This window comes from Aquarana catesbeiana, linkage group LG06, assembly GCF_042186555.1.
Source record: "Aquarana catesbeiana isolate 2022-GZ linkage group LG06, ASM4218655v1, whole genome shotgun sequence".
NCBI lineage: Eukaryota > Metazoa > Chordata > Amphibia > Anura > Ranidae > Aquarana > Aquarana catesbeiana.
Window position 1 is genome coordinate 297455373 of NC_133329.1, and position 25094 is coordinate 297480466.

Consider the following 25094-nt stretch of genomic DNA (forward strand, 5'->3'; position numbering starts at 1 on the left):
CTGCATCTTAGTCATATTTGGTCATATACAGCAATTTATTTTTTATTTTTTTGTGAATTCTTTTTATTGCAATTTTATGAAAATACAAATGCAGAAACATTTGCACCATGCAAGCACAAGGCTGCATGAAATAACATAGAAAACAAAACAGTACGGGAAGAAGTGGCCACGCAGGGCGTAGGGGATATCTGCACTCTACTCCTTTGATTAAAGGGGATGAAGGGGATGGGGGAGGAAGGCAAAAGTAGGTTATAGGTTATGGATGGAGTAAAATAACAAGCCAAATGGGAAAAGAAAAACACATTGAACAAAAAACAAGTTAATTAAAAGATGGAATGTGCAATCTTGAAATAGGTTGTGTCTGTAAGTGGGAGAATTGTAAAACCTGTCAGACTTTGTGAAATTAAGTCTGGATGGACAAATATTACACAAGGCTTCCAGATCTTAAGGAATAGAATTTTCTTCACTTGTTAATCAATTGGGAGGCCAACTATTCAACTTATTACCTCTAAGGAGCATAATGTTGATTTTAAACAGCATATGCTTTATTTTGGTTGTCTGTGAGGAGGGAAAAGTCAGTTTATACTGTGCTTTGTTAAAGGAAAGCTGTAGTGAGGAAGTATGGAGGCTGCCATTGATGATCTTGTGAATCTGCCAGTTTTCTGTTTTTCAAGCTTATTCAAATGCTTCAATACTTTCTAAGTCAATGATTCACCCAAGTTTGCAGATTAAGAGATGTGGCTTCACTCTGATTTTACTGATACTAAATACTAAAGCCAGAGACAGACAGGTAATTGGTATTTTAAGAAGCAAATCAGCTGCTTGGTGCTGCAAGTCAAGCCATGAATCTAAGAAGCTGATGACTCTAGGGCAGAATCTGGTCAGTTTTCTGTAGTTCCACCAAATGCAGAGCTTTTCATTCTCAGCATAGCACCCATAATATAGAATATTGCCCAGGCACAATCAGAATCAGATTCTGCATAATTTAACATTCTGTGCTCTTTGTAATGCATTAAAGTGCATTCCTGAAACGTGATTTCATATTTGATACTATTTAAAGTTGCTTATACTTACCTTCAGTTTCACTACTCCAGCATTCCCAAAGTTAAAGCGGTAGTAAACTGGCGAAAAGAAAAACCCCCCAAAAAAACCTGCAAGACAAAAGGCATAATGTGCTAGTTTGTATTGCATACTAGCACATTATGAAATACTTACCTTAGAACAAAGCTCCAGCCGCTCGCCCAGTCACCGCCAAAGGGGTTGGCATGTTCCCTCTGCATTTCTTCCAGGTTGGCGGGCTTCGGCGCTGTGAGCGAAGATGTCACTCATGCGCGTGGGAGTCATCCGTTCCAGAAGCACCTTCAGCGTGCATGCGCCGCTTGCATCATCGGCTGCATGAAGGGTGAATATCTCCTAAACCGTGAAGGTTTCGGAGATATTAATTTTACCTACAGGTAAGCCTTATTATAGGCTTACCTGTAGGTAACAATGACCAAGCAGGTAATACAACCGCTTTAGGAGAAAAGCCTGCCTTCTCCTCTTTGCTTATGCAGGCACGCAGAGCATGCATGGCCAAAGCACAGATCCATTTTAAATGACCACACATGTAATAATGTTATTCCACAACCCCTTTAATGCTGGCCAAACACTTAACAATAATTTAATCATTATTTGTTTAAAATTATCTGTTGCTCAAAAATGATCACCGTATAAACAAAGAACATGGTTTTAAAGGTGGATTTAATACCAAAAATCACTTATGTCCATAGGTTTCTAAATTATGTGATTCTTTTATCAAAACTATGAATATATTGAAGCTGAACTCCAGCCTTACCTTCAGTTTTGTACAGATTCTTCCCCTGATCTGAAATTGCTGGGTCTGATTTCACTGCACATTGTGAGCTTCTTACCATGTGCATTAGAAGCTACAGCTGCTTCATTTCCTGTCTGGAGTGTGACTGTGTACTGTGCTGTGACTGACCCAGCCCCATCATTCCTTAGTTTTAGTTATTTAAATTATGGAGGCTCAGCATTACCTAGGGCAAAGACAGCCTGCCTAAGAATTCCCACTACTCCAGAATGACTTCAACCCATTAAATTGAAGCCAAACTCCTCGATATTCACCTGTACTTCAATGGTCCCATGTTCCTTGCTAGTGCTGGAATCTACTACCCGGCTTCCTCCAGGGGAGAGTTATTGTTAGATTAAGGCTTAAGGTTGGGGGAGTTGGGGTGACCTTTGGGAGAAATCTTTTTTGTACCAGGAAACCTACCCTGAAAGCTACCAGCATGGGGCTTTTACATTCTGAAAACAAAATACTAATGCAGCAACCTTAGGCTTAGATAACAATGATCAGGTTCACCTCCTATGGCTAAGTACATATCATACAGAAGGCACAGTCCTGAAGCCTATAAAATATGCTGGTTTTATTGTTCCACCAACAAAGGAGCTTATCTTTTCATGCTTGATTGCTTCTTTACCTACCGGTGCTTATAAGCTCACATTGCTATGTTTGCTTTAAAGTAAATACATAACCACGTTCATTATCTGAAAGTTGTTGCTTGTTAAAAGAGGTTGCTGTGTACTGTTTTCTATCATTATCCAGTTTATTAGTGGATTGGAAATACTTTTTTCTCCTTCCATACCATCAGCCTTACATCTTTATTTGTACCAACATCTATCAAACCATTAGCCATTCATTAAGACCTGAGAGTTTTCTTGTTCTCCATGCTTTCCTCACTGGTAACCTAGGTTTATATTGCCTGATTCATCTATTTGGAGGAATATGCCTCACTTTCTGCCCCACTGATGGTGGCCATTAAGACAGGAAATAAGGAAAAATCTCTCAAACAAGGACCACACAGAAAAAAAAAGTTTTAAGTTAGGAGGAGTAAAGATTGAACATCCCTCCAGGTTTTTTTTTTTTTTTTTGTCTTCCTTGTCTTACCTGTTTTAGTGACATTTACCTAACAGGGACCCTAGATATCAAGCCCACTTTAATTGCTCTGAGTTTACTGACAGATTATGCACAGATTTTATCTAATGCGTGTGGGCTAGCTGCAGATACTACCAGCATAATGGCTATGCCAGCAGTCTAGGTGCCTTAGAGTAAAATCTGTAAGTAGGCATTTTTCTTCAATCTCAGAAACATCACAAAAAATACAGATACATTCATGGTAAGAATATACATTTCCAATAATAAGTTGGTAATTCTCACTAGTTTTTTTTTTTTTTTAAGAAAGTAGAGTTGGAAATTGCCTCAAAGTTGGGAGTAATTCTTAGAATTTGATTTTTGCTGCGAAATTAGTGTGCCTATGTGTTCTCTGTGTTTCATGTTATGCATGTTATTGTGTATGGGTTAAAGTTTGTATCAAATTGACATGATGAAGGTATAGTAATAATTATGCACTGTATGCTTTTTTTATTGTTAAATTTTTCATTAGAGCAGGCTCTATTAATGTCTGTCCTAAAAAAAAAATCAGTTAACCAATATTGTTAAGCAAGTGATAACAGTGCTCAAAGTTAAGCCACAAAATCGTTATAGAGCATCAGAAACCACTAATACACTCACTAGTAGAATGATGATGATTATGATGTGAAAAGAAGCTGGTCTACCAGGACCTCCTGTCTGGTGGTTCCATCCTATTGAAATGAATGCTTGTAACCATTAAGTTTTTTTTTTCCTGTGCTATGCCAACAGGGGGAGATTCTCAGCAAATGTCAAGTGCCCTTCGGCAAACCAAGGACAGGAGCACTGTGAGTAACAATCCTAATACCTTCTTTTTGGAAGACTTCATTTCAGAGAGATGCAAAATTTAATAGGAACAGACTAATAACATGCAATCCAGGGCAACCTGGCATTCTCAGTTAACCCAGATCAGATTGCTAGGTGCTAGATTAAAGCCTGGTATACACTATGAGTTTTTTTTTCATTTAACCCAAAAAACTATCAGCTCTGGTTGGAGCTGCTGTACTAACTATGCAAAGATAGTATAGCGATCTCCCCTGCTGAGCTGTTGTGTTCTGACAGGGGGACAGCCCCCCCCACCACCAAAACACTCTGATCAGCGCTCTCCTCCATAGGCAGAGAACACTGATTGGGAGTCTGACAGCTGCTGGTTTTCCAGCATGCTCGTCCGACAGCCGGCTTCTGTCTGACAGGGTGGCATACACACAGGCGGCATACACACGGGCAGAATGTTGGCCATTTGTTTTTTAACCAGCCAATATCTCCCGACATACGGCTCGTGTGCACAGGGCATAAGACTACTGTCAGGTTAAGCTGACCATACATTATGCAATTTTCTTTTTCAATTTCCTTTAGATTTACCTTTGTGTAGTGCAAGGACCTGCCTGATTTCATACAAATTAAAAAGTGTTTAGGTTTGACCTCATATTATAGGGTTTTTTAAATCTAAAGGAAAATTGTACAAGAACATTGGATAATGTATAGCCAGCCTTACTGTGTCCTCACTGGGGAGATTTCCTGCTAATTGTTTGTGCAGGCATTGAGTAATAGAAAAAAAGCATGACCTTAGGCACCCTATTATTAATTGGTCCATTGCATGGATGGGTAGAGACACATAGAATCACAATAATGTGTAATGTTAGTTTGACAATACTCAGTGGCAGGAAAACAGTGTTAGGAGAAAAGAGTTTTCTGATCTATTAAGAGTCTTCTGACTCTAAATACCTTTCTCTTGTGCAGTTTTCTGTTATTAAAAAAAAAAGAAACAGTACTTCCAGGCACAAGGAAACATGTTGCTCTTTCAAAAAGTTGAAATGTTCACAGAACTTTATAGGACTAAATCAGCAGAGATGATGAACTAGCTGAGAGTAGGCACCTTGTAGTATTTTATTTAGTACAGGTATTTATAGAACGCCAACAGTTTGTGCAGCACTTTACATGTATATTGTACATTCACATCAGTCCCTGCCCTCAAGGAGCTTACAATCTAAGGTTCCTAACGCACATTCATACTAAGGCCAATTTAGACAGGAAACATTTAACCTACCAGCGTGTCTTTGGAGTGTTGGGGGAAACTGGAGCGCCCAGAGGAAACCCACGCAGACACAGGTAGAACATGCAAACTCCAAGCAGGAAGTGCTGTAGTCAGGATTCAAACCGATGACCCCAGTGCTGCCACTGTGTATCTAAAACCATCCTGCAGAGTCACAGTAATGCCACGTATGCACGAGCAGACTGTCCGACAGAAAAGGTCAGACAGAAGGATTCCGTCGGACATTCCGATCGTGTGTGGGCTTCATCGGACCTTCATCGGACCTTTTCTGTTGAAAATTCCGACGAACCTAGAAATAGTCCAACTAGTCCAACAGACAAAAAAGGAGGCAAGGGCAGCTATTGGCTACTGGCTATGAACTTCCTTATTCTAGTCCGGTCCTATGTCATCACGTTTGAAATGATCGGACTTTGGTGTAATCGTATATAGGCAAGTCCGTTTTGTTGGAACTCCATCGCAACTCCGTCGGAACTCCGGCGAAAAGTCCTTCGGAGTTCAGGCGGACGAGAAGTCCGCTCTTGTGTACACAGCATTAAAGTATTTTTACACAACAGTCACACCAACATGTACAATCCCATGTCAGTTTGAGCAGAAAACTGTACATTTTTCAACGGTAAATGTGTATCAGTGAAAACTTTACAAACCTATCCAACTATGGGCAGAAAATCAAAACATAAAAATATAAACTTTGTCATTCTGTTTTTTTTTTTTTTTTATTTATTTTCTTGTTCAAGTGGTACTACAGTTCGTTTTTTTTAAAAAAGATGCACAAACTCTAAAAATATAATTTTTTTTCATTACTTTGTTCTATGTTTTATTTAAATTTTACAAATATACAAATAACAGATTATGTCCCGAATCACACTTGTGCAATGCGGGAACCCTACAAATCCACTGTGGGTTCCCGCATCGCACCTGACTCGCAAGGCAGTTCACACTGCCATATGTGAACTGCTGGGAGTGTCAATACAATGTTAATGACACTCCCATTTCAGCTTGCATATCGCACTGCGAACTGACAGTTCGGACATGAATCGGATCACACCCATACAATCCGATTCTGGTGTGGACCAAAAAAAGGATCCTGTGCGAGTTTGGTCCGAATGCGATGCAAATTCAGCCATACTGTCTGTATGGCTGATATCGCGTGTGATTTGCACTGCAGTGTAGTGCGAATCACATGCGATCTCGCACAGCGCACCAGCCTAAATGAAATAAAGTAAACATACAGGGGTAGTGGCGCAAATACTGTGACATGCAGTGTAAATGTGAGTCCAAACTAGAGTCCTTTGAGCTATAACGCTCTGGTGTGAGAGAACAGTCTTTAGTGCTTAGGGCACCCTTGCAAGGGGAGTTGAAGCAAACTCCAGAAACGTACAAAAAAGAACAAAGAAAAAAGGCGCCTCTTAAGTAAAACTGTATAGATTTAATTGACAAAATGCATTTAAGCACTCACATGGAAGTATCTTTAAAATGGCATATTGAAATCCAGTGTAGTGTCAATCTCCTGTGTTAGCTGGCAGCATCTGAATCTTCCTGTGTGGCCATGTACAGCTAGATTGGCGTTCTGTTGGACAGGTTACTTCCGTCATTTGGGCGGGATCCAAAGCGAGGTCCAGAACGCACTCTGCAGGCCTAGGAAGAGGGCTGGAGCACAGCGTACAGCAGAATGCGGGATTTTGCATCATACCCGTGACGTCATTCCGCTGTACGCTGTGCTCCAGCCCTCTTCCTAGACCTGCAGAGTGCATTCCGGACCACGCTTTGGACCCCCTCCCGAATGACGGAAGTCCAACAGAACGCCGATCTAGCTGCACACGGCCACACAGGAAATTTCAGATGCTGCCAGCTAACACAGGAGATTGACGCTACACTGGACTTCAAAATGCTGTTTTAAAGATACCTCCATGTGAGTGTTTAAATGCATTTTGTCAATTTAATCTATACAGTTTTACTTAAGAGGCACCTTTTTTTCTAGGAAATAAAGTTACAGTGGCTCAAGCACTTGCTGTAATGTGAACTGTGCCCTAGTTTACTAGGAATAAATGTATTGTTATTTCAAGATTGTTGGAAAAGTGATTTTACAGTGTCGTAATTACTTTATCTTTGGTGCTTTGTTTAGGATGGGGTAACTAAAAGTCCAGAAAAACGCTCATCCTTGCCCAGACCTTCTTCTCTTCATCCCACCAGGAAGATCATCCCTATAGATAAGGAAGAGAACTCTATATCCACCAGCACTTCAGTGTCTTCTTCAGTGAGACGCACCACCAGTATGTTCACCAGTGTTTACTTTTAATCTCAGAGTGGGGAAGGGCTGGGATTCTCCTCTCTGCCTGTGTGGGTTCCAGGATTGGAAGTGAGGGGAAATCTCCCAAACACAAGGTCTCTAATTCTTCCCCACTCTTCCCAAAAATACTAGACCTCAAGTTCTACTTAACTGTGTATTAACTTATATCAACCAATCAGAAATATTTTTTCACTGCACTTTTCCCAAAATTAACAGAACAGTCAATTTCATCCACTGCTGTGGTTTTTCTGCTCATCAGTGTTAAATCTGATAATTTCATTACTTATCAAAATTATTCTTATAATTAAATAGATTGTATGCACTGCATGATACTAACAAAGTTTTTTGTACAATTGTAGTGGGACTATAGAGTAATGAAAAATTGCGGTGTCACTCCACAAGTTTTATAATGTTATGTGCTAGGCAGTGCCAGGACAAGGTTAATCGGTGCCCAGAATGAAGATAGGAAACTGCATCCCCCCTTGCATGGATGCAGAGCTCCCCCCTTCTCCCACCCCCAGTACACAAAGCTGAGCACTCCTCCTGCCTCCCAGTACAGTGTTCCCCCACCCCTAGCCCCCCCAAGAACAGAGGTCCCCCCTCTTCCAAAGTGCAGAGCTACTCCACTCTGTAGCACCCCCAATATACAGATCTGCTCCACCTCCTAGCACCTCCAATACAAGGGCTCTCCAACCTCCCAGCACCACCAATACACAAATCTCCTCCCACCTTCTAGCACCCCCCCAATACACAAACCCCCCCCCCCATCTCCTAGCACTCCCCATACACAAAGCTCCCCCCACCTCCTAGCACCTTCTAATACACATAGATCTCCTACCTCCTAGCACCCCCAATACACAGAGCTCCCCCACCTTCTAGCCCCCCCCCCATAAACAGAGCTCATAGCACCCCAATACACAGAGTTCCTCCTACCTCCTAGCACCCCCAGTACAAAGAGCTCCCCTCATATTCTAGCCCCCCCAATACACAGAACTTCCCCCTCCTCCCGCAGCTGCCCAGTACACAGAGCTCCCCCCTCCTCCTGGGGCCACCCAGTACAGTGCTACTGTAGAGCGCTCCATGCCTAGACAAAAAAACGTAGTAAGTATTACCAAAAAGGCGGACTTTATAGGCTAAGAAACAATGGAGAGAAAGAATAGTATAAACAATCAAATTTATTGAGATTTACATTTACACAAAATAATCAAAAGGGTAAAAAAGCGTAGCATATATGCATCTGTGTTTTTGTGCAGTGAGCCCTTTGACGCACAAGGGCTCACTGCACAAAAACACAGATGCATATATGCTACGTTTTTTTAACCTTTTGATTATTTTGTGTAAATGTAAATCTCAATAAATTTAATTGTTTATACTATTCTTTCTCTCCATTGTTTCTTAGCCTATAAAGTCCGCCTTTTTGGTAATACTTAGTACTACCTTTTTTTGTCTCCTCAATACTTACGGATGCGGCCATATGTAAAAAATCCCTGCTGACAGTAGAGAGAGGGAAGCTCCCAGTGCACGTCCCCCACCCCCACCCCCCACAAACACACACACACACATACTGCACAAACAGCCAGCGCCCAAGACAGGTGCCCCCCCCTTGCCCCCCCTCATCCCGGCCCTGGTGCTAGGCGATTAATACATTTTTCAAGGTAGAGCTGTGGCTTTAGACCTCAGAGAAGTCTGATTTTTATGCATGATACTATTGCTGAGTCATCTATACAGATAGTGAGACTTATAGAGTGGGACAGCAGAAGAGCAAATAAGCTGAACAAAGCAGAATGGAATTGGGAATAAGAAAATTTTGTTTATAGAAAAGATGAGGGGAGCTGAATGGAATTGTAAAAAGGAAGCTGGGGAAGAAGAGGAGTGTAGTGAAGGAGGATATAAGAAGGAGAGCCATAAAGAAAACCAACTGTTCCCTTAGCAAAAAAGAACCAACTTGCAAGGCATACACAATAATTGCCATGATTTGTTTCTCTGTGAGAAAAATATGTTGGAATCTAGGAAAGTCTAGCCCCTCTTTAACTAGGTAGTTAGTATTGGGGCGCCTGCCTTTACATGCACATGAACTTTAATGACAAACCAGTCTTAGTCCGTAGGGTTCAATATTGAGTTGGCCTATCTTTGCAGCTATAATAGCTTCAACTCTTTTGGGAGGGCTGTCCACAAGGTTTAGAAGTGTGTCTATGGGAATGTTTGACCATTCTTCCAGAAGCGCATTTGTGAGGTCAGGCACTGATGTTGGACAAAAGGGCCTGGCATTAAAGTTCATATGCGTGTAAAGGCAGGTGTCCCAATACTTTTGACAATATAGTGTATTTAGCTTGTTATGATTCCTGTTTATGCAAGGCTTACTTTGTGTTTTGTGAAATACAATATACAGTGGGGACGGAAAGTATTCAGGCCCCCTTAAATTTTTCACTCTTTGTTATATTGCAGCCATTTGCTAAAATCATTTACGTTCATTTTTTTCCTCATTAATGTACACACAGCACCCCATATTGACAGAAAAACACAGAATTGTTGACATTTTTGTAGATTTATTAAAAAAGAAAAACTGAAATATCACATGGTCCTAAGTATTCAGACCCTTTGCTCAATATTTAGTAGAAGCACCCTTTTGATCTAATACAGCCATGAGTCTTTTTGGGAAAGATGCAACAAATTTTTCACACCTGGATTTGGGGATCCTCTGCCATTCCTCATTGCAGATCCTCTCCAGTTCTGTCAGGTTGGATGGTAAATATTGGTGGACAGCCATTTTTAGGTCTTTCCAGAGATGCTCAATTGGGTTTAAGTCAGGGCTGGCTGGGCCATTCAAGAACAGTCATGAAGTTGTTGTGAAGCCACTCCTTCTTTATTTTAGCTGTGTGCTTAGGATTATTGTCTTGTTGGAAGGTAAACCTTCGGCCCAGTCTGAGATCCTGAGCACTCTAGAGAAGGTTTTCATCCAGGATATCCCTGTACTTGGCCGCATTCATCTTTCTCTCGATTGCAACCAGTCGCCCTGTCCCTGCAGCTGAAAAACACCCCCATAGCATGATGCTGCCACCACCATGCTTCACTGTTGGGACTGTATTGGACAGGTGATGAACAGTGCCTGGTTTTCTCCACACATACCGCTTAGAATTAAGTCCAAAAAGTTCTATCTTGGTCTCATCAGACCAGAGAATCTTATTTCTCACCATCTTTGAATCCTTCAGGGGTTTTTAGCAAACTCCATGCAGGCTTTCATGTGTCTTGAACTGAGGAGAGGCTTCCGTCGGGCCACTCTGCCATAAAGCCCCGACTGGTGGAGGGCTGCAGTGATGGTTGACTTTCTACAACTTTCTCCCATCTCCCGACTGCATCTCTGGAGCTCAGCCACCGTGATCTTTGGGTTCTTATTTTCCTCTCTCACCAAGGCTCTTCTCCCCCGATAGCTCAGTTTGGCCGGACGGCCAGCTCTAGGAAGGGTTCTGGTCATCCCAAACGTCTTCCATTTAAAAATTATGGAGGCCACTGTGCTCTTAGGAACCTTAAGTGCAGCAGAATTTTTTTGTAACCTTGGCCAGATCTGTGCCTTGCCACAATTCTGTCTCTGAGCTCTTCAGGCAGTTCCCTTGACCTCATGATTCTCATTTGCTCTGACATGCACTGTGAGCTGTAAGGTCTTATATTGACAGGTGTGTGGCTTTCCTAATCAAGTCCAATCAGTATAATCAAACACAGCTGGACTTGAATGAAGGTGTAGAACCATTTCAAGGATGATCAGAAGAAATGGACAGCACCTGAGTTAAATATATGAGTGTCACAGCAAAGGGTCTGAATACTTAGGACCATGTGATATTTCAGTTTTTCTTTTTTAATAAATCTGCAAAAATGTCAACAATTCTGTGTTTTTCTGTCAATATGGGGTGCTGTGTGTACATTAATGAGGAAAAAAATGAACTTAAATGATTTTAGCAAATGGCTGCAATATAACAAAGAGTGAAAAATTTAAGGGGGTCTGAATACTTTCTGTATGGGAGTTAGTTGTCGAAACTGCATTGAAATGATAGATCTTAGTGCTATGGGAGATAGTTGTTGGAACTGCATTATGGTATATTTTCACCACCAACATTACATACCAGGGTCTATAATCATTCCCTACTGAATAGTAAAATCTTTTTATTAAAAACATTCCTTCCTAGTACTTTTCTTAAAAGCTCCTGTAATAAGGATTTATAATTGTTCATTACCATTTGGGATGAACTTCATAAGTTTTAATAAACTTATTAATGTTTAGTTACTGATAGAAATTAGAACTATTGCCCAAACTGTGTCCAATTTATATTCAGGATCTGAGCCAATCTGGAGTCGAACAGGAAAGAGTGGAACATCTACTCCAACCACACCTGGATCTACAGCTATTACTCCAGGAACACCACCAAGCTATGCTTCAAGAACTCCAGGCACACCAGGAACACCAAGTTATTCACGCACACCACGCACTCCAGGAACTCCAAAATCTGCCATGTACGTTCATTCAGATAAGAAAGTGGCTATTCTTCGAACACCTCCCAAATCCCCAGCCACATTGAAACAAATGCGTGTAATGAACCAGCCACTACCTGACCTGAAGAACATCAAGTCTAAGATTGGTTCCACAGACAACATTAGGTATCAGCCTAAAGGAGGACAGGTAAAAGCTTCCATTCTGTAGACCAAAATACTGTGTTAACCACCATAAAAAGAAATGTAAACACAATCATTAAAAGAAAAGTGCAGGAATTAAATAAAACAAACATACATACTCACCTAGATGGCTGCAGTATCAATTCATTGCTTCAGCTGTCCCCTGCCGTCTCTACAAAAAGAGTTATTGGGTCCACTCTGAGCAGTAACTGTCAGTTAGGGCTCTGTGCTCAACCCCTCCAGCATTCACTGGAGAGCATTCACTGGAGAGCCGTACTGTGGAGGGGGCAGGAGTGGCTGCCCATGCTCTCAGCAGCACACTGAGAGGCTGAGCCAGCAGCTGGTCAGGCATCTGGGCAGATCCAGGCATTATTGTCAAGATCCCTGCAGAGCCTGGACTGGCTCTGTGACATAAAATCCACTGTCAGCCAAATCAGGGTCACAGGTGTACAGAACTAAATGCACTCCTGTGACCCACAGGAGAGGTATGGCCAAAAGAAATTTGGCCATACTTCTCCTTCAAAATCCCATATATTATTTAAAACATGATTGCAATTTAAAATTATATTTTAATATGGCTAAATCTGCAGCTTTCTTTAAGATAATACCCAGTGACACTGCCATGAAAGTCCTTGTGCATGCAGTCCCTGTTATAGGGTGACAATGCTCTGTCCCTGTCTCTCAGTTGTTCTCTTGCATTGTTGACCTGTCGCACTCTCTCCTTTTGAAGACCAAATACAGCTTTGCACATGCACATTGAACGCACATGGCCCAATGTTGTCATTATCTGGAAATTTTCTCTGAAAAATGAGCAGTTGCCAGAGTGCATGCTTGTAGACAGAAAGAGACTACAGATGAAACATGCTGTTATGCAACAAAGAATGAAAAAATATGAAAAGTGCATATATTTACAAAACTGGCAATTGTTTATGGCACACAAACTTTAGCAAACTAAAATAATTTGGTTAGTGTTTACATCTACTTTTTTTATAGTGGAACAGCCACATGTAAATTACTTTCAGCATATAAAATAATGTTTTGCTTTCTCAACAGGAACCAACAATAAACTATTTCCTAGAATCCGTAAAACCTCACTTTTTACTTCCTGTTAACAGTGATTAAATTTACTCACGCAAGAAAATATACTTAGTAATATAGTATAGTCCAAATCCAATAACCAGATGACTGGCCTGAAAATCTTCCTAGTTTGATAATAGTTTGCATATCCAGCATGGCTAATTGAAAAAGATTGTCTGGAGTGGCAAGGATAGAGAGTAGTATATGTTATTTATTTAAGTGTACTTAAAGTGTTACTAAACCCAGGACCCTGCATTCACTATATCTGGTCTCCCACAGTACACAGAACACAGAAATGCAATTATTTTAGTAAATATAAATTGCTAAATACTTTTTCTCATCAGCAGTATAAAGGCAGTTTTGTGACTTCTATGAGTGTCTGGTTAAAGCCTGTAGGAGGAGTTTTTATTCTGCACTGACTGTCCTATCAGGATGCAGGACCCTCTATCTGGACAGTGCTGATTGGCCCTGTGCTGATCACATGCATCCTCCTAAGAAAAAAAAAACTCTCTAGCAATATACACCAAACTGAGAATGTGCAGCCTGTCCATTGGCTCTGTATTATCAGGAAATATATTGGGGACAGTGGAAGGAGGAGATGATCAGAGGAGACAGGATCAAACAGCCTTTTTACACAATGCAGATGATTAACCCCTTAGGTTCCACAGTGAGTATAACAAGCATGCTTTACTGCATATTCAGACTGATTTTACTGTTGTGGGTTTAGTAACACTTTAGAGCCATATATGCAGTTTTGCCTATTTATACACATTGAATAGGCTGTTTTCAGGGGATTTATAATGATTATGTTTTTGCATTCATCGAAGCGTAACATTTGTATTATTGTTTGCACTGAACTGCAATGCAAAAAAACTCACAAGTTACAAAGCTATAAGGTACAGTAGCGGCATAGTTTTCAGAGCTTCTTTATATCACTTGGGCACACTTACTCTGCCTCCTGTTCCTTTTAGGTTAAGATCTTAAATGAGAAGATTGATTTTAGTGCTATTCAATCTCGTTGTGGCTCCAAGGATAACATCAGTCATAGTGCTGGGGGAGGTCAAGTAAGTAAGGGCACATTTTATGATGGGCTCTCCTCCGCCACTTCCTTGGTGCTCCTTGCAAGATCCTCAAAGGTTCTACCCTTATCTGTGCCTCACCTAACCTGTCAGCACTTGGTCTGTTCTATGTGTCTGTCTACTGAATGTTCACTTCTGTAACAAATTCCCAGAGCTTTGTTCACTTGAGCAGCTAATCTGGTGCCACATAGTTTAGTAATATAAAATCAATGGGATCCAGTACTAGTAGGATAACTAATGACAAACATTGGTGTCTTATGTCTGCAAGTGAGCATCCAGAGCCAAAAGATCTCGATTCTTGCCCTTGTCATGGGCTCTACTTGGCCAAGCAAAAGCCTTTTCTCTTAAGTCCAACACTACCAGGATAGTTGTTATACTGCTTAGTTAGTGTAATAGATACCACTTTACAGGTTAAGTACTATAGATGTATTCTTGTAAACTCAGCTTAAGCCCTTCTTTTCAACATTTATCTCTGTGTTGGGCAGCTTTAGGCAGTATTTGGCACACTCAGGACTTTTCAGGTAGCATGGTGATGATATCATGTGATAGAAATACTAAAATAACTGTAACGTAGTTTTTTTCTAATAGGCACAGTAGATCAACCTATTTTATTGGCTTCATTGCAAATACAATTAAAGATTAAAATAAAATTAATACCTGACAAAAAATGCCAATGAGCATAGAACTAGAGTCCAGCTGTGACCATCCATGTTGGCTGCTTGAACTTAACCACTCCTTGGTGCATTACTAATGTCTTATGATTATAGCAGCAAGTGTTACCTGCAGTAGATGCTTGCTGCACCACTGACCTGTCTATCCTCACTGCCTTTGAAGCATGAAACATCTTTTACAAAAGCTCTTTTCCAGCTTCCTCAATAACTTTTCTAGTGAAGGGTTTCTATATTCTCTATATTTTATAATGTTATGCTTTTCTTACAGATCCACATTGTAACTAAGAAGATTGACCTTAGCCATATCACATCCAAGTGTGGATCTCTAAGGAACATACGCCACAGGCCAGGTAAACAAAATTGTAATAATATTGACATGCTAACTAACCCTCCATATGTATTAATCATATAATGGTTTGTTCATATTGCTTTGTATATAAAGCTCACCAAATCCTTGTACAAATATTATTCAGAGTTCTTGGAGTTTTCACACAATTTTAATGTTCACCACCTAACTAATTAGAATATTGGGTGTGAAGTTTTAGTATTATTTATAAACATTCAGCAAAGTTCATTGCACATGATAAACATCTAACAGGCCCTGATGGGGGCCTGTCCAATGTTTTTTTTTTTTGACCCGGCCTTGTTGCCTTCCTCTCCCACTATTCATGCTGTTTTGCTTACTACCATAATCTTATTTACCCCGTGGGCTTCTCTTGAAAATTACATAAAGATGATACTCCAGATCTATAGGAATCCCTTTTATTGTTGGTAACTGAAAATGCTTTGGAGCTACTGGTTCTGAAAAGAAGGTAAAGTCAGTGAATAGCTTGTCAATCAGTCATCATACTGGCAACATGCTCGATTCCTGGTCCCCTCACTGATGATTCATCTCATTAGCAGGTGTGGAGATGTCTTTTTTGAGACTTTTGAGACAGGAAGTTGTTTTAGTACACACATTACAATGCAGTGATCAGCAGTTTTATAAAACTAATTCTGTTCAGCTGGTAGGAGAAAAACTCAAAGTGGTAGTAAACCCTCACATATACCCAGTGAAGTGAACAGCCTCAGATAATACAGAGAGTTTAAACAAATCCTCCTAAATAGGTTTTACTTCTTTATCTGCAGTCTCCCCTTCTCCAAACCCTTTCAAAAGTGCAGATTGTGTTAAAAATCTCTCTTCATCTGTCAGCAGCACAGAGAAGAGTGCAGAGAGATTGCAGTTACATTGTGTGAGAGCTCCACACACCCCTCCACACAGCAGAAGAACGGTGTTGTGAATAGACGAGCTCCGTTCGGAGCTTTCCCTCCCAACACAAATTCATCTCATGTGTCGGGAAAACTTCTCATGCTGACTCATGCTGATAACAGAGGAGGGAAGCACCAGAGAGAAACGACACTTAGAGCTTTGGACAGAGATAAGTAAACACTGCAGATTTACACTCACCGGTCACTTTATTAGGTACACCTGTTCAATTGCTTGGTAACACAAATTTCTAATCAGCCAATCACATTGCTGCCAATCAAAGCATTTAGGCATCTACACGTGGTGTAGACAACTTGTTAAAGTTAAAACCGAGCATCAGAATTGGGAAGAAAAGGGATTTAAGTGACTTGAACGTGGCATGGTTGTTGGTGCCAGACGGGCTGGTCTGTGTATTTCAAAAACTGATGATCTACCGGGATTTTCACGCACAAGCATCTCTAGGGTTTGCAGAGAATGGTCGGAAAAAGAGAAAATATCCAGTGAGTGGCAGTTGTGTGGACTAAAATGTCTGGTTGATGTCAGAGGTCAGAGGAGAATAGGCAGACTGGTTGTAGATCAGGGGTCTCAAACTGGCGGCCCTCCAACTGTTGCAAAACTACAAGTCCCATGATGCATTGCAAGGTTGACAGTTACAAGCATAACTCCCACAGGCAGAGGCATGATGGGACTTGTAGTTTCGCAACAGCTGGAGGGCCGCTAAATTAAGACCCCTGTTCTAGATGATAGAAAGGCAACAGTAACTCAAATAATCACTTGTTACAACAAGGGTATTCAGAATACAATCTCTGAACGCACAACACATCGAACCTTGAAGCAGATGGGCTAGAGCAGCAGAAGACCACACCAGGTGCCATTCTTGTCATCTAAGAATGGAAAACTGAGGGTACAATTTGCACAGGCTCACCAAAATTGAACAACACAATTTTGGAAAAACGTTGACTGATCTGATGAGTCTCGATTTCAGCTGCAACATTCAGATGGTAGGGTCAGAATTTGGCGTAAACATCATGAAAGCATGGATCCATCCTACCTTGTATCAATGGTTCTGGCTGGTGGTGGTGGTGTAATGTTGTGGGAGATATTTTCTTGGCACACTTTGGGTCCCTTAGTACCAGTTGAACGCCACTGCCTACCAGAGTATTGTTGCTGACTATGTCCATTCCTTTTTGACTACAGTGTACCCATCCTCTGATGGCTACTTCCAGCAAAGGAATAGGATAGGAAGCACAGTACAAAGCTCAAATCATGTCAAACTGGTTTCTTGAACATGGCAGTGAGTTCACTGTACTCCAATGGTCTCCATAGTCACCAGATCTCAATCCAATAGAGCACCTTTGGGATGTGGTGGAAAGGGAGATTTGCAAAAAGGATGTGCAGCCGACAAATCTGCAGCAACTATGTGATGCTATCACGTCAATATGGACCAAAATCTCAGAGGATTGTTTCCAGCACCTTGTTGAATATATGCCATGAAGAATTAAGGCAGTTCTGAAGGCAAAAGGGGGTCCAACCCTGTACTACCAAGGTGTACCTAATAAAGTGGCATATATTTACTGAAATCATTTGCGTAGTTTTAAAGAAAATAATATGTGTATAAACTCTACATTTTGGAGATGTTAAATGTGGATAAACGTATCCATCAGGCCAGATCTCTGCTTCAGCCAGTACTTATAATACAATATAGGCAAATACTGTTGCAAGAAATAAAAGCAAGTGCTAACGACCCAAAATCTCCATACTTTCTGTTAAATAGCAGATGTGCTTGTTAATGAAACAAAGGATTGTTGCAAAGTTGGATCATTTGTGTTGTGTACACAGAAACAGGATTAGGGACATTCCAAGTATCTCAAGCAATAATTGCAACATGTGGGTGCTTCCAAGCATAGGAGTCTTGTCTGTTAAAAAAATCTTGATATCAGTTTTCAGACATGCTTAAAAATCATTTTTGGAAACATTGAACAAACTAGTCGTTTGAATAGTAAGGTGGTTCTAAAACTTCAAACCCCAGAATGTGCTATACTTGATGAAAATGTGTCTGTAAAGAGCCAGTATTAACTTTGACCTTTCTAGAATTAAACATTTCTTTAAAATCACAAAAAAAAACACAAGCTACACATTGCATGATTAAGCAATGTGTTTTTTTTTTCATTATTTTTCTTCCGCATTGAATGGAACAGTGTGGTTTTATAGTAAGACAGACAGTAATGATGATATGTATGAACCACTAAAACAGAGCTGTATTTTAAGTGGCCACAGGAGACCAGTTTATTTTGCTCATTGATTCCAGAAGATGAGATAAGCATTTACACGACTGACAGATCACAAGATCAGTATCTGACATTTGATCTTTGTTGGAGGAATTTTGTTTAAAAGACAGTTGGCGGGTTTACTGACATATACTGAGTAGGATTAAGATTAGAAATCTTGACTGCTACTTAGCAGTTTAAAAAACACATTGCAATTTGTTTTGTATATATTAAATTTTAATAAAATCCTGCTGGAAACCAGTTCCAAAAACAAGTATCACTGAGCTAGTCAAGATAAAAAGCTTCTACATGCTAAACTGGGACCTTCTCTAGTTCATTCCTTTTTAACGGTAAGATATTACATTCACAATAGAACCCAGGTTTTCTGTTTCCCTGACCCAAAAAATGTATAGGAGTTTTTAAATTTACTGTGACTTGACTTGCTTTAACTGCTTCAGCCCTGGAAGATTTTACCCCTTTCCTGACCAGAGCACTTTTCTACAATTTGGCACAGCGTAGTTTTAACTGACAATTGCGCGGCCGTGCAACGCCGCACCCAAACAAAATTTGCGTCCTTTTTTTCACACAAATAGAGCTTTCTTTTGGTGGTATTTGGTCACCTCTGCGGTTTTTATTTTTTGCGCTATAAACAAAAAAAGAGCAACTATTTGAAAAAAAAAAAAACAATATATTTTACTTTTTGCTATAATAAATATCCCCAAAAATGTTTTTAAAAAACGCATTTCTTCATCAGTTTAGGCCAATATATATTCTTCTACATATTTTTGGTAAAAAACTCAAAATAAAGTGTATATCGATTGGTTTGCACAAAAGTTATAGCGTCTGCAAACTATGGGAAAGATTTATGGCATTTTTATGGCATTTTTTTTCTTTTTCACTAGTAATGACGGCGATGTGATATAAAAATGCACTGATTACTGTGTAAACGTCACTGGTAGAGAAGGGGTTAACACTAGGGTGCGATCAAGGGGTTAAATGTGTTCCCTAGTTAGTGTTTCTAACTGTATGGGGATAGGACTGACTGGGGGATATGTCTCCTCTCCTCTGACAGAACAGGGATTTGTGTGTGTAAATACACAAATCCCCGTGCTGGCTCTTGTGCCTGCGATCGTGCGTGGTCAGCGGTAATGGAGCTCGCCGTCCACTGACATCAGGTCCCTCGCCGTGCCGCCAGCGCGCTTGCTTCCGGCGATTCTTAAAGTAAACAACATACCCATACGTAGTTTTGCGCACCTGTGCCATTCTGCCGACGTATATTGGTATGATCCGGTCGGCAAGTGGTTAAGCTTGTTCTTGTTCAGTGGACTTCTGAGAATGTCTTACAACTTTCGTACACAGGACTTTAAAGTATGCTTGCCATTTATTTTATTTTTTTCTGTTCCAACAGTTTTTATTACATTTTCAAAACATCATACAGAACATTATGCTCAGATATTCATCAGAAGATTGTTGAAACAAGGATGCAATATACAATATGATCAGTGGACCTTATCAAATACATATTAAAAAAACATAGTAAGAAAGGTTATATTTTGGCTAGAGAGACTTCCTTGTCCCCTGATAACATCCTACAAAACCATATATTCCCCCCTCCCTCTCCCCTCCCTCCATCATTATGGTATAACTGAACCAACGTCTAAAAAAGTGAGGTAACTGAGGGAAAAAAAAAAAAAGGGAAAAGAAGAAAGTAATGGGGCATACGCATGGTCGGACTTTTCGGCTACAAAAGTCCAACGGATGCCGATGGATCAAATCCGGTGGACAATCCGATCGTGTGTGGGCTTCCCTGGACTTTCAGCGGACTTTTCCAGTCGCAAATCTGATGGACTTTAGATTTGGAACTTGCTTCAAATCTTTACGTCGTAACTCCGCCGAACCCAGAAATCCGCTCGTCTCTATGCTAGTCCAACAGACAAAAACCGACGCTAGGACAGCTATTGGCTACTGGCTATCAACTTCTTTATTTTAGTCCGGTGTACGTCATCACGTACGAATCCGTCGGACTTTGGTGTGATCGTGTGTAGGCAAGTCCGGTCGTTAGAAAGTCCGTTTAAAGTCCGTTGAAAGTCTGTCGGACAGGCTGTCGGACTTTTGTAGCCAAAAAGTCCGACCGTGTGTACGCCCCATTAGAATAAGAGTCCATTCACACAGGGACGACTTGTCAGGCGACCTAGTCGCCTGACAAGTCGCCTCCCGTTCTGTGCTATGGAACCGTTCTAAGGGGAGCGACGCAAGTCGCTCCGACTTAGAAAAAGGTTCCTGTACGACTTCGGGGGCGACTTGGGGCGACTTGCATAGACTTCTATACAGAAGTCGCCTTGCAAGTCGCCCGGGCAGTCGTTTGCAGGTCGCCTCGCTGAGGCGACCTGCAAGTCGTGTTGCCCCTGTGTGAATGGGGTCTTAGAGTAGAGCAGAGTGTGATGGGTTCCCCTGACCCCGGCCTCTCATCACAAATAACCCAGCATTCAGGGAGCTTGGAGATAAGCAATCCAGGGATTCCACACCTTCTCAAACCTAGCTTGCTTATATCGACTTATACTGGCCAGTTTTTCATTGATCATAATCCAGGAAACCTTGTGTTTCACCAAGGGAACGTTGATTACAGGCGATTTCCATGCACATGCTATAGTTATTTTAGCCGCTAGGAGAATGAAAAATATGAGAGATCGTAGATCTCCTCTGACAGGTCAATAAACAACCCCATTTTGGCTTCTATAGGTATATTTTGTCCTGTCACTGAGTAGATCAGGTTGAATATTCTGATCCAAAAGTTGTACCTACGGGCAAGACCACCAGACATGATACATATCTCCTTCCTGTCTGCACCCCCGAAAGCAAAGGGGTGAAGTACCGGGGTGTAGTTCTGCTAGCCATTTATTTTAATAGATAATTGCATTATATTTGAAGATACATTTAATAGATTGGACATCTCTTTATAGCAGCATAGTAACACCCAATCACTATTCATCTATTAAATTAGTGGGCACTGTTAGCTGATGCTATGTTTTTTAATTTTATGAATTTGGTCTCAAGCTGGCTATATACTAGTAGAATTTTCTTCAAAAAATGTTATTTAAGAACATTTGTCTGATTTGTTAATTGTTTGTTAGGTCATATTACTGTTTGTTTTCTACAGCTGAATAGAAAATGCAAAGAAGCAGGATGGGAACATTTTTCTCAAATGAACAAATTTCTAACAGTGAATGTGTTTTTTGTTCAGGAAATTACATTAATTCCAAAATTGAATGTTTAACCACTTCTCGCCCAAAGACGTCATATGACGTCTTTGACTTTCAGTGGGAATTTCTGAATGATGCCTGCGCTACAGGCATCTTTCAAATATCCTTGTTTTTAGCCAGTGATTCTGTGCACCATAAGAATGATCATAGCGGTGGTTCCGCCGCTTGATCGTTCTTACAGGCGACGGGAGGGGACATCCCCCCTCCCGCCACCATCTGGTCGAATCGTCCACTGCTGGATGACGACCATAGAGATTTCCGGTGACCAGACTGTTGGAGGCCCGGGCGCGACGTTATGACATTACGTCCGGGCCACGGGTGTAAACAAAGCCGCGATCGTGACTGGTAAGCATGTGATTGTGGATTTTTTTCCCCGATATCATGCTTTCCAGCCTGGAGGAGAGATGTGGGGTCTTATTGACCCCGCATCTCGCCATAAAGAGGACCTGTCATAAACGACTCCTATTACAAGGGATGTTTACATTACTTGTAATAGGAATAAAAGTGATTAAAAAAAATTTAAAAGAAAGTGTAAAAATAAAAAAAATTAAGTAAAATAAAAAATAAAATAAAAAAAATAATTTAAAATGCCCCTGTCCCCGGTAGCTTGTGCTCAGAAGCGAACACACACTTAAGTCCCGCTCACATATGTAAACGCTGTTCAAACCACACATGTGAGGTATTGCCGCGTGCGTTAGAGCATGAGCAATCATTTTAGTACTAGACCTCCTCTGTAACTCTAAACATGTAATTTGTAAAAAAATTTAAAGCGTCACCTATGGAGATTTTTAAGTACCGAAGTTTGGCGTCATTCCATGAGTGTGCGCAATTTTAAAGCGTGACATGTTGGGTATCTATTTACTCGGCGTAACATCATCTTTCACATTATATAAATAAATTGGGTTAATTTACTGTTTTGTTATTTTATTTTTTAAATCATGAAACTGTTTTTTTTCCAAAAAAAAACGTGTTTGAAAAATTGTTGCGCAAATACCGTGTGAGATAAAAAGTTTATTCCCTAGGGTGTCTGCTTAAAAAATATATAATGTTTGGGGGTTTTCTAGCAAAAAAATTATGATTTTGTAGGAGAGGAGTGCCAGAATAGGCCCAGTATGGAAGTGGTTAACAAACAAAATTTACTTTTAATAAGAGGAGTGTCTCCTTAGTGTCTGTATCTTGTCACCTGGTCTTATGATTGTTCTTGTTACAGGTGGTGGAAACGTGAGGATTGAGAGTGTTAAACTAGACTTCAAGGAGAAGGCCCAGGCAAAGATTGGCTCTCTAGAAAATGCCCATCATATTCCCGGAGGGGGCAACATAAAGGTAAAAGAACAGATTATGTTAGCATTTTAGTATAATATGTTGTGTAAATCACTTGAATTATAAACAACAACAAAATAAAACTATCCTGATGGAAAGGAGTTGGAGTTTAAAGTCTAAGACGAAGCCACGTAACCTGACAAAACTGGTACAACTCAAGTATGCTAGGGCATTTCACAATCCTAGAAGCATTCCAGAGGCATCCTGTTAAGTGGGCAAGTAGAAATCTTTGGATAACTAGAGCATACAAGCAGTAGACCAGGGGTTGTTGGTACATTTAATATGTAAGCTCAAGGGAAGTGGTATAGTTAATTATAGATAATTCTGTATACTTGCTGATAGATGGAACCAATGCAGTCTGAGAGGTATTCATTCTAGCAGCATTTATTATGGACCTTACTAATTACTAATTACTATTGCATCCAACTTCAGCTCTCAATAATATTGGCTAATGTCCATGCTTCCATGAAGCAGCACAAATATATAAAATAAGAACAAGAATAATTATTTCACTTTGTGAACTTAGCAGAAAAACATTCTCTATTAGTGGTCTCAGACAAGTGATGTAGGTACATACACAACAGTTAGGTTAGAGCCCTTAGCATGTGTTATATGCAATGATGATGAAAAGATAAGTTATCTTAGTAAGCTGGTACCTCTTAAAACATTTCAATAGTGTTTGCAAAGAAGTATTTTTTTCTTTTTTACTACTTGCTAGCCCTTACTCTGTCTTTTCAGTACCAACAAGTACATATGCGACTGCTGAAAACAATTATTCTATGGTGTTGATTTGCTGTAGTCGAATAGGCTGTTCCATTTGCAAGGGAATTGTAGTGGTAAAGTGAATGTGGTAAAAATTCACTTTGCAAAGAAGAACCAATCACAAGTAAGGAAAAAAACTGTATTTTCTCTTTCACATGATTGGATGATAGAAGTCACCTCATTCACTAAGCTAAAGGAAAATTCCCTGATAGAGTGAATGGTCAATTTATCCTTAGTAATTCAACCTCTATGTGTCTGTTTCCTCCAATGTAGCCTTAAGTACCTTGTCATTGTAAACCCAACTTTGCATAAGAATGTCATAACAGGTTATACTTGAGGTTTTATGGCAATGTAAGTGACACTTCTTGTGTACCTCTCCTTCAAAATAGAACTGTAATTGGGATACAAACAGCAGTACACTTACATAATATGAGGTTAGGGCACTTACAAATCAGCTCACCATAGTCAGTGGAACTAAATACTTCTATCCTTTACAGAAAAGTAAGCTGCCATCTTAACCTCTGTTTCATCTGCAGTTGCCATGGTGCTGCACATGTGATAAGCTATGACACCAGCCATTTGATGGCTTGACAGTTCATTTGAGAGCTGACTTCAGCAGCCTACTAACTGTGACAGTTTTTATTCACAGCATGTCTTAAATGTAACCGTTTTGAGAAACGGTTAAAATCAGTGGCTTTGGTTTTGCTTTAAAACCTAAGTTTAGCTAACAATAAAAACAGAAAAATCAGCATAAGTGGCATACCTTACAGTTAATATGATGTGTCCCTTTCGTTGATTCTTCTCTTTCAGTAGAAATCTTCCTCTGGTTCCCCCCATCTCCCTCCATGCACTGCCTGTTTAGCCGGAGTTAATGCAGCTAAAGGGCTATCAGGAGCTCCTCTCATCAAGAGAGCTGAACATGCCTGCCTTTTCTTGCCAGATCTGTCATTGCTAGAAGCCACACTACAACCTCTATGAATGACACAGGATCTCTGAATGTAGGGAGTGGAGCTATCAATCATTCATTCCTCCCCATTTAGAGATCTTGTGTCATTCATAGAAGCTGTAGTATAGCTTCTATGAATGACGGATCTGGCAGGGAAGGGCAGGCATAGTCAAGCTCTATGGATGAGGGCTCCTGACCACCCCTTAGCTGTATTGGCCCTGGTGGCACTGGAAAATCACAGTAAAAGGGGTGTGGGAAGGGTAGGACACAGGAAGAGTTCTACTGAAAGGAGAAGAATAAACACAAGGGACACATCATGTAAGTTATGTCCCTTGTGCTGATATTTCCCTTTTTATGTTTAGCTAAGCCTAGTCTTTAAGACTCTAATTACTGTTTGGCTGGAGGTAGGGGGCAGGTTTTAGTGCTGGTTATAGCTGCATTCTACATGAGGTGGGTTATCTCTTATCTGGAACTTACCTAAATTGGACTATGTGAT

At 40.5% G+C, this 25094-nt stretch overlaps 1 protein-coding gene across 30 annotated transcripts in view; it reads left to right on the forward strand.

Annotated features, from left to right (window-relative positions):
• The window catches only part of MAP2 (microtubule associated protein 2), a 309720-nt gene that overhangs the window by 279075 nt on the left and 5551 nt on the right, over positions 1–25094 (forward strand). For 27 of the 30 annotated variants that reach the window (XM_073633484.1, XM_073633482.1, XM_073633502.1 and 24 more), the window contains 6 exons: positions 3701–3756; positions 7144–7291; positions 11634–11977; positions 14019–14111; positions 15066–15147; positions 22781–22893. In XM_073633484.1, the coding sequence (XP_073489585.1) occupies positions 3701–3756; positions 7144–7291; positions 11634–11977; positions 14019–14111; positions 15066–15147; positions 22781–22893 (836 nt within the window). The remainder of the gene's footprint in view (positions 1–3700; positions 3757–7143; positions 7292–11633; positions 11978–14018; positions 14112–15065; positions 15148–22780; positions 22894–25094) is intronic. The other 3 variants (XM_073633504.1, XM_073633507.1, XM_073633514.1) reach the window with 1 other exon arrangement.